General features: G+C 44.9%; 1 protein-coding gene across 2 annotated transcripts in view; it reads left to right on the forward strand.

Moving 5' to 3' along the window:
- Window positions 1-2,444, forward strand: part of NPY2R (neuropeptide Y receptor Y2) — a 7,679-nt gene extending 5,235 nt beyond the window's left edge. For both annotated transcript variants that reach the window (XM_005860501.2, XM_005860502.2), the window contains exon 2: window positions 519-2,444. In XM_005860501.2, the coding sequence (XP_005860563.1) occupies window positions 541-1,686 (1,146 nt within the window). In that variant the 5' untranslated portion in view covers window positions 519-540 and the 3' untranslated portion in view covers window positions 1,687-2,444. The remainder of the gene's footprint in view (window positions 1-518) is intronic.
- The last annotated feature ends 8,209 nt before the right edge of the window (window positions 2,445-10,653 follow it).

Here is a 10,653-nt window from a genome sequence, read left to right on the forward strand (position 1 = left end):
CTGAGAGCCGGCTTTAGCTCTGAGGCAGGCTCCAGCTTGAGGCCTTGGCTGCTGAAAGCAGGTATCTGGGTTTGTTTGGCTTCTATAATTGAAACACTGTTGCAACTCCAGCTCTGAGGCCCGGCTGGCTGAAAGCAGGTTTCTGGGGTTTGTTTAGCTTCTATAATTACAACATTATTTCTTAGAGTGCAGCTCAGAGGCCGGCATCGGCAGGCGGGGAACCTTGGCTTCCTCCATCACTGGAGCAAGCAAGCCTCCTGTTCGCTTCAGCTGCCTGACTGCCGGCCACCATCTTGGTTGGCAGTTAATTTCCATATCGCCCTGATTAGCCCATGGGAAGCGTGTCGGAGGTATGGTTAATTACCATGTTTGTCTATTATTAGATAGGATTACACTATGTGCAACTTGAGATATCAGAGGACAGGCATTTTGAGCCCCCACCACAATGAAACCAATCCTTTTGTGATATTCCTTTGTCTCACCCTTGCTTCATAGTTGTTCTTTTTTTTTAATTGTAGATTCTTGTGCTAGTTCCTGAAAATGGGCCCAATAGGTGCAGAGGCTGATGAGAACCAGACAGTGGAAGAAATGAAAATGGAGCAGTATGGTCCAGGGCAGACCACTCCTAGAGGTGAGCTGGCCCCTGACCCTAAGCCAGAGCTTAGAGACAGCACCAAGCTGATGGAGGTGCAGATTGTCCTCATCTTGGCTTATTGCTTCATCATCTTGCTTGGGGTGATTGGCAACTCCTTGGTGATCCATGTGGTAATCAAATTCAAGAGCATGCACACAGTAACCAACTTTTTCATCGCCAATCTGGCTGTGGCAGACCTTCTGGTGAACACCCTGTGCTTGCCATTCACTCTTACCTACACCTTAATGGGGGAGTGGAAAATGGGTCCTGTTCTCTGCCACTTGGTACCCTATGCCCAGGGTCTGGCAGTACAAGTGTCCACGATCACCTTGACAGTAATTGCCCTGAACCGGCATCGTTGCATCGTCTATCACCTGGAGAGCAAGATCTCCAAGCGAATCAGCTTCCTGATCATTGGCTTGGCCTGGGGCATCAGTGCCCTGCTAGCAAGCCCCCTGGCCATCTTCCGTGAGTACTCACTGATTGAGATTATCCCTGACTTCTCGATTGTGGCCTGTACGGAGAAGTGGCCGGGTGAGAAGAGCGTGTATGGCACTGTCTACAGTGTTTCCTCCTTACTGATCCTGTATGTTTTGCCTCTGAGCATCATATCTTTTTCCTACACCCGTATCTGGAGTAAACTTAAGAACCATGTCAGTCCTGGAGCTGCTAATGATCACTACCATCAGCGAAGGCAAAAGACCACCAAAATGCTGGTGTGCGTGGTAGTGGTGTTCGCGGTCAGCTGGTTGCCTCTCCATGCCTTCCAACTCGCTGTGGACATTGACAACCAAGTCCTGAACTTGAGGGAGTACAAGCTCATCTTCACCGTTCTCCACATCATTGCCATGTGCTCCACCTTTGCCAACCCCCTTTTCTACGGCTGGATGAACAGCAACTACAGAAAGGCGTTCCTCTCTGCCTTCCGCTGTGAGCCCAGGTTGGACACCATTCACTCAGAAGTGTTCGTGTCATTCAAGGCTAAAAAGAACCTGGAAGTAAAAAGGAAATATGGCCCCAATGGCTCTTTCACAGAGGCAACCAATGTCTGAAGAAGCTGTGGTGTGAAAATGTGTGGATGAATTCTGCCCAGAGCTATAAATCTGGAAGGAAGCAAAAGAGCATCTGAATGGATGCTCTTCGGTGTCATTCACGGAAAACACATCGGCAGAGCCGAGGTGAAAACACACCTATTGGAAGATAGGACAACAAAGCATTTCACGTACAGCTGTATGGCTGGAAGGTGGAATTACGGAAATGCTCGTGACAGTTTCCCAGAGTGAAGGAAACCTGAACAAGGAACTGGCGTTATCAGCATCGCTAAAAGGTGGTGGCTAAATAAATTGACTTTCAAATCACACTGGGGAGTAGGTTGGGGATGATGTATAATTAACTGCTCTCCCCTCCTCTGATGAAAAGATGACCAAACACCAATTTCCCTAGGGAGCCACAGGCTCTCTCTCTCTCTCTCTTTTATTGTATTTTGTGTGTGTGTCTGTTTTAATGAATCTTCCTATAGATTAAATCCACTAGGAAATGCTGCAGGTAACTGTTACCACCGAATTGTAGGACTTCAAGGAAGTAAACGGAAATTTGCCATATAATTAGTGTTTTGGAAAATGACGGGGGAAGTTCTTAATGCTCAGCTAGCTGATTATTCTTAAAACCGAATGCACGTTTAGTGAAAAGTTGCTTCAACTCAGAATCAAAGGTTGAAGTTCTCAGAACTATGGAAATGTAAACCATCATTTGACTTCTCATTTAAGTTGTCCCTGCTTTCTATATATAGATACCATTTAGATAACCAATAAGCATGCAATGTAATGCATTTAGTGATTTAATTAATTAATATTAATTATTATATCTTTTGAACATGTATTATTCCTATGTTGGAGTGAGTTTGTCTTCACTAGAAATTAAACCAATTAGAAAATAATTTTGTGGCATTTTATAAACATTTTGTGGTTATTTGTAAGCAATATTTGCACAGGTACATAGCTCTAATGTGTTCACAGAACACTGTAGTGTTTTTTTGAAATTCCTTTTCAATGGACTCATTCATGAAACAGTATAATTTTATCAAAATGGAACCCCTCTGATAAGAAAGCTAAAGACATTGGACTCATTCCATTTTTCAAATGTTCTGTTTGGACCAATTTCAACATAAATTATGCTCTCCTCAAAGTTATTAGCTGAGTTATTTTGATAACATGAGTATATACCTAATAAAATTGTACCTACACAACCAAAAATGCTTAAAACCCAATTATGTTCATGACAAATAATTGAGATGTTAAAATAATTGTAGTTCTTTGAATGCTGTTAAAGAAGTTTCATTGCAATCATATTTTTGTAAATAGAGTCTTTAAATTAAAAAAATTCCATGAGTAGTATAACACTTAGTTACAAATATTAACTTTTTGAACTGGAGAGTTTTATTTTATTGATATATTTAAAATTCATACTATGGCTCTTACTGAGTTACTTTCTTTTTTTTTCTTTTTTTTTATTTATTTTTTTTACAGAGAGGAAGGGAGAGAGATAGAGAGTTAGAAACATCGATGAGAGAGAAACATCGATCAGCTGCTTCCTGCACACCTCCTACTGGGGATGTGCCCGCAACCCAGGTACATGCCCTTGACCGGAATTGAACCTGGGACCTTTCAGTCCTCAGGCCGACGCTCTATCCACTGAGCCAAACCGGTTTCGGCCTGAGTTACTTTCTTGCGAGAAATGAAAAACTGGTCTTGAAGAAGACAGCACTTTTGGAATACAGAAAAAGAATGAAAAATACAATTTAGATTAGGTGAAAGACTGGTTTAAAAGTAAACAAAAATACTACATCTGTAATATATCATATAATTAAAGATTTTTCTGTTGCACTTGACATATATGTCCAGAAAGAGATTTTTTGCCCTTTAAATAGCAATTACTTTGCATAAGATATCAATATCAATAGAAAATTGTGGTTAAAAGTCTTTTTGAGAATTCTTACACTGTAGGAAATGTGAATGCTACCATATTACCAGTTGTAATAGTAAATTATTAGAATTTAATTAATGATCCAGTAAATGTACATGATCTAATTAATTCTGTTAACTCAGTAAAAGCATCTTTTTGTATAGTGATTTCTTCTGTTGAAATAAATAGAATCTGGGAAACTAGAGAAATTGAGTGGTACTTTATATCAGTTCCTATTCAAGACGAGATCGTAAACCTTTCACATAGTTAAAAACAGGAAACGAATGGTGGCTTCTCAACAGTTAGTCTATCTCTCTTTCCATTTTAAAGATGAACCTGAGTCAGTGGACTCACTCCCACGTCTGATGCCTAAATCTTTATTTTTATACCAGACCTCTCATCTGAACTTGTATTTGTATCAGCTGACCTGACATGTCCACACAGCTGTCTCGTCAGCAGATCAAAACCAGGATGTCTAAAACAGAACCTTCCACTGTGATGCACATCCCAGCCTCCTCCACTTTGTTTTCTTATATTTCCTGCCCCAATCACTTCACTACTATCTTCCCAGGTGCCCAGAGCCTTACACTTTAGAGTTACCCTGGACTCTGTCCCTTTATCACACATGTCCAATTCATTCCCACAGCTCCTTCTAATTCCTAGATGTTTCTTGAATCCATTCACTTTTCTCCATCTCTATGGTCCCTAGCATATTTCAGGCTGTGATTATCTCCCCAGACCACTGTTACCTCTCATCTGGTTTAATGTAGCAACTTCCTAATTAGTCTCTATATCTTGTCATCTTCCCATCCAATCCAACTTTTACCCCCTAGCCAGAATGATTTTTCAAAAACTCAAACTTTATGCTGTTTCATTGCCATCAGACAATTCTGGAAATCTTGAGAATTGCCCAAATAAAAATTTCTAGTTTCAACCTCATCCTCTCCTCTCAGTGCTTTGTTGGATTATGCAGAATTGCAATGATGTGGAAAGACTCTATTTCTTTTTTTTTTCTATTATGAAAGCTAATGTGTTAAAGATATTCTCTAAAGATATTAGATATTAGGGGTGTTAATGGCACCTAGCTGAGATGAAAATTTGTTAAGTATGATTAAACACTTCTAGCACATATTTAGGTACCTATCGTTAAGCCTGAGTTTCTACATTAAAGAACTTTTTGAGTGATATATAAATACCTTCAGCTTCTTCAGGCTGAGATCCTCATTTTCATTCACACCAAAATTACAATATTGTTTTTAATCCACCAGAGGCAAGTTATAAGATAATATGAATCAACCCATTTGCTTGAATAGCAACACCAATCAAAAATCCTTTAAACAAACTATTCAGTTTTGATTTATGCCAGATGTATAAATGATAATTTGAATGCTTAATATGGAACTTAAATGGAAATGCTGAAGAAGTCTGTAATGGCAGAAATGTAAGATGCTTTACAGCTCATTTTATGAAATTCATTCTAAAGTACATTCTTTCAGCCCATTTATTTATATGGTATTGTAACTCTGATCTCAAAACCTATCCAGTCATAATAACCTTTTGTTCTTTTTACTTCATGTACTGTACTGTTTTCTGCCTTCATCTGTTTCACTCTGAGACATACTCTGATTAAGATAAATACTTTCAGGAAATCAATTGTTCTAAACCTCTCTCTCTCTCTCTCTATTCCTCCCTCCCTCTCTCTCTCCCTCCCTCCCTCCCTGAATATATTCTCAATTGTGCTGCTCTAGTAGTCAATAATGACATCTTTTTTTTTTTTTTTTACTTTTCATATCTGCAATGCCCTTATAAAGACAAGAATATACATAGCTTTTTCACAAACAGCCCTTCCCAGGGCAGTCTCACCTCTGCTCACGCCCAGCGGTCCTAGGACAGTGGCTTTGCAGCTTCCAGGGTGCTCTTCCCACCGGGCTTCGGGAATGCTGCCTGCAAAACCCTTCTGTCCTCTCTTTCCTTATTTGAGTCCTACTCTTCCTTCGTATTTCAGTGGAATCATCACTTTCTTAAGGAAATTGTTTTGCCCTTGAACTAATGTATCTTCTCTGTTACATGCTTTCACAGTGTCCTGTACTTTTCATAGTCATAATTTTAAACTCATCTGTGAGATTGACTATGTCCCTCAGTAAATTGGGAATCTCTGAGAGTGTTAGCACTGTGCTTCTCCCCCCCCTGGCCTTTTTCAAAAAAGACAGACCATGTTTGCTTTTTTGCTTACCAGTTTATTTCTGAATACTGAGCACATAGTGTCTGGCACACAATAGACCTCAATAAATATTTGCTAAATTAATTTTGACTGGATAAATCTAATGGGTACCAATTTTGAAAATATATTACTGTAAAATTCTGAGCTACATTTTTATAACATTCATTTAATCTTTATAAGAAGCATATCAAATAAGAGTTATCCAATTTTAAAGATGAAGACATGGAGACTTGGAGATGTTGAATAAATTCACCAAAGTGTCACAACTGATAGGAGAGCTAGACAGCTCCGACTCCAAAGCACGTGCCATTAACCAGTGTGAAGTGTGATTTTACCAAGTTGTTCATTCACTGCCCAGTTTTGTTTCCCCCCCTTCAGCCTAGATTAATTTATCTCTTTATTTTTTTGCAAAATATACTTGATTGACTCAAAACAATTTCCCTCATAGGTACATGTTTTTTTCAAAAGACACATACATCCTCAGCAAAAATAAGTGCTGTTTTTGGTTCTATGTGTGTTCAAATATATACTTACTAGAGGCCCAGTGCACAAAAATTTGTGCACTGGGGGGGGGGGGGGTCCCTCAGCCCTCTCGCAGTCTGGGACCCCTCAGGGGATGTCCACCTGCTGGCTTAGGCCTGCTCCCGGGGGGATTGGGCCTAAGCTGGCAGTCAGACATCCCTCTGGCAGCCTGGGAGCCCTTGGGGGATGTGCACTTGCCAGCAGGGAGCAAGCCTAAGTTGCAGTCAGACATCCTTAGCACTGCTGAGGAGGTGGGAGAGGCTCCCGCCACCACCGCTGTGCTGGCAGCCTTCAGCCTGGCTTGCGGGTGAGCAGAGGTCCCCCTGTGGGAGCGCACTGACCACCAGGGGACAGCTCCTGCATTGAGCATCTGCCCCCTGGTGGTCAGTGTGTGTCATAGTGACCAGTCATTCCCAGTCATTCTGCTGTTAGGGTCAATTTGCATATTCCCCTTTTATTATATTGGAGTGCCTGGCCAGCCTGGGTGAGGGGCTGATGGCTGTTTGCAGGCTGGCCAAGCCCTCCAGCAGGGGCCCTCGCCCCATGGGGGTGTGGCCAGCCTGGGTGAGGGGCTGATGGCTGTTTGCAGGCTGGCCAAGCCCTCCAGCAGGGGCCCTCGCCCCATGGGGGTGTGGCCAGCCTGGGTGAGGGGCTGATGGCCATTTTCAGGCTGGCCACGCTCCCCGGTGATCCAAGCTCCCAGCCTCTCCTTTTTTTCTTTTTTTCTGGGATTTATTTATCTTCTATAATTGAAACTTTGTAGCCTTGAGCGGAGCCCAGGTCCAGCCATGGCAGGTGGGAATCTTGGCTTCCTGCATCGCCAGGGGCAACCCAAGCCTCCTGCTTTCTCCAGCTCTGTGGCTGTGGCCATCTTAGTAGGGTTAATTTGCATACTTGCTCTTGATTGGCTGGTGGGCATGGCTTGAGCATAGCAGAGGGATGGTTAATTTGCATGTTTCTCTTTTATTTTATAGGATATCTGTATATCTGTGTCTGTGATGGAATATTTAGACCATAAACGCCAGAAACTCATGAAGGTTGATAGGATTTATTCCTTATCTACTAGTATATATGTAAAAGCCTAAGCAACCATTCAACCTGTCAATCGTTCCACTGTTCCACCAGTCGCTATGATGCGCACTGACCACAGGAGCTACTCCCTGGTGGTTAGTGTGCTCCCACAGTGGGAGAACCACTCAGCTGACTGATGGGTGCCAGGCACAGGGCTCATGGCTGGCCACCGCAGCCTGAAGACCGCATCGGAGTGGCAGCAAGCCTACTGAGCAGCGGCGGCAGGAGGGCCAGGATGAGTAGGAGCAGCAGGCAGGAGCAGCAGACTGCATTGGACTGCTGGTTTCGCCTGATCTCCACAGGCCACACTGAGGGACCCCACGGGTGCACGAATATGTGCACCAGGCCTCTAGTCCCAATATAAACTAAGAAGAGGCAGAAAAGGATTTATTTTATGGTTTAGCTTTTTATATTGTAGATAAATCAATAGCAATGCTAAAAATCTTGAGCTACATAATCCTATAGAAAAATAGGTGTTTCATCTCCAATATAATTTCCAGTACTGGCTCATTACCAATAAATGCAATTTTCAACCCTTAATCTGTCTGTCAACTATTTAAAGCGAGAGAACACTAAAGTACAGGCTTACTAGTTTATATTCTTAATTTTAAGTTAACCAAAGCAATGAAATCCTCCCAAGCCACTTTACTTGGAAAATACCAATCTCAATGCATTTTTAGAGACTAAGAAGTTAATTCCAAGCCATTCAGAGAACAGTGTGGTTCCTACAAGCATGCTACCAGGAGCCAAGCCCTCTTTTTTAGTCCATGGGAGCATAGCCACCTGTTGCAAAGAACTGGAGCCACCACTAATTCCCTCAGTCAGTGGGAGTCAGAATACTTGTGTCTGAGGCTGATTTCCCCACCGGGCTTGGTGGTAGCACTTGTTCAGCAAGGTGAGTAGTAATTAAGCTGTGTGAAGTCCCATTTCTCAGGCTGAGAGGAACAGGGCCTGCAAGTCATTTCAAATCCATTAGCGGGGGGGAGCAGCAGCAGGTAAACACTTGACTGCATTGGGCTCTGCTTGATATATGTTGGGGTGAATGAAGCCACAGGGGTACTGCATTAGCTCTAATGATAGGTCTTGGCTAAGTAACCTCAGTCTGCATTTGCCAAATGGTTAATTGCTCTTATAGTCATTTCATAAATGCTCACTCACAAGGGGCACACCGAGTCCATCCCCTTTTGCTCTTTCATGCAGAGATTGTCTTACCATCGCTTCAGATTTGAAGAGGAGGAACCATCCTTTATGGAAAATGCAATATTTCTTCAAGGGTGTGAGAAATGCTCCTGGGAGGACTTCTGCCACCCTGAGCCAGGCTGACCACAGTCACTGCCCCGGGCACTTGGTGCCCACATAAAAGCCAAGGTGAAATAGTATCTTCATAAATGCAAGGCTGGAGTCACCAGCAATACTCTTACTAAAATACAATCTGTTTGCAATTATAATTCAAGTGTTCCGCTGTCCCCACTGCTTACGCCACCTGGAGTCAGAAAGGAATCCTTTTTCGATGAGCATTAGCCCTTTCACCTCACGTAGATGGTTCTCTGTTCATTTGTAGACCTTGTAAACCGAGGATTAAATTCTCAGTAGACCTAAGGCAACCAAAGGCCCGGTCCTCTATTTTTCAGAATTTTTTTTTTAAGGGGTAGGGTTCCACGTAGTTGATAGGGTCAAGCACCATCTCAAGGACTCCAAATTCCTTCGCTCTGTGAAGGGCCTGGTCTAAGTCAGGAGGGAGGAACCCCCACACCCTGGGGCCAAGGTTCAGACAATGAGACGGCATTGACCAACAGGATGAGGTTTATTGGGGTCTTGGAGACACGGGGAACTGGGATGAGGGGGTGAGGTCGAGGCTCATGGGGAGAACCCCCTAGCCAGACCCCCCCTTCCCCTTGGGGTTGGGAGGAACACAGAGACAGACAAACCAACTGAGATGGGAAGACCAACAGGTGCTAGAACAGAGTGGGAGGAGACCCCAGTGTCCGCCAGCTCCCACTCAGGTGAGCTAGCAGGTCGGGAATGACGCAGAAGAGGAGGGGCATGTCTGCCATGTTCACTGTGAAGAGGGTGCGGTGCAGGCCACAACAGTGCCAGCCCATTCCAGTGGACAGGAGGCTGCACATCTGGACCAGTCCATCCTACTGGGCGGAGGGGGATGCCCAACCAGCCTAGTCTAGTGTTTGGGGGTGGGGAGATCACTAGGGGCCGAGATGCCCAACCAGCCTAGTCTAGTGTTTGCGGGTGGGGAGATCACTAGGGTTGACCCATTCCGCAGTAGGGGAGGGCAGCCTGACTGGGGAGTGGGCTGAGGGCAGCGGGATCTACCCTGGTCCTCCGTCAGCACAGGGAATGCAATGGGGAAGGCAGATTCTGGCTCTAGCCATCACCTAGGCAGCGGTTCTCAACCTGTGGGTCACGACCCCTTTGGCGGTCAAATGACCCTTTCACAGGGGTCGCCTAAGACCATCCTGCATATCAAATATTTACATTACGATTCATAACAGTAGCAACATTATAGTTATGAAGTAGCAACGAAAATAATTTTATGGTTGGGTCACAACATGAGGAACTGTATTTAAAGGGCCAGAAGGTTGAGAACCACTGACCTAGGGGCACCAGTGATTGTGAGGGGTGCATTTGGAAGGATTCAGGGAGATTGGGGGCATGGTCCCCCCACACTCTCCAGACCAAGGTCGTTGGGAATGATGGCTATCAGGGAGGGGGCAGGCTGCCCTTGGGGAGGGGTGCCCGTCTTTTATTAGGGCCCTAGAGGTGATAAGTACTTGTGGGGGCCCATTTCTTGGTTCCCCAGCATAGGGGCCCATTGATTTGGGGGTGCCCAGCTCAGGGCCTATATGGGTTTCTGGTGGCCCCATCTCTCCAGCCAGGGCCCCCTCATCTCAGAGTCCCTGTCTGGGTTTGGGCGGCCCCTTGGGGGAACCCCCGAGTCCAGCCCCAGGCGGCGGGGCGTGGTCAGTCCTTGCCGCGGTGCAGCTTCAGGTGCCTGGAGAGGTTGCGGGGCGTGATGAAGCCCTTGCCGCAGATGTGGCAGGGGAAGGGCCGCTCGGTGCCGTGCAGCAGCCGGTGGCCCTTGAGGCAGCACTCGTGGCGGAAGAACTTGCCGCACTCGAGGCACGGGAACGGCTTCTCGCCCGTGGGCACCAGCACGTGCCGCTCCAGGTCCCGCGGAAGAGCTTCTTCCACTCGGAGCAGCCTAAGATCTTGCTGCGGCCAGAGCTGG

Source organism: Myotis brandtii, unplaced genomic scaffold (assembly GCF_000412655.1).
Source record: "Myotis brandtii unplaced genomic scaffold, ASM41265v1 scaffold136, whole genome shotgun sequence".
In the NCBI taxonomy this organism is placed as follows: Eukaryota; Metazoa; Chordata; class Mammalia; order Chiroptera; family Vespertilionidae; genus Myotis; species Myotis brandtii.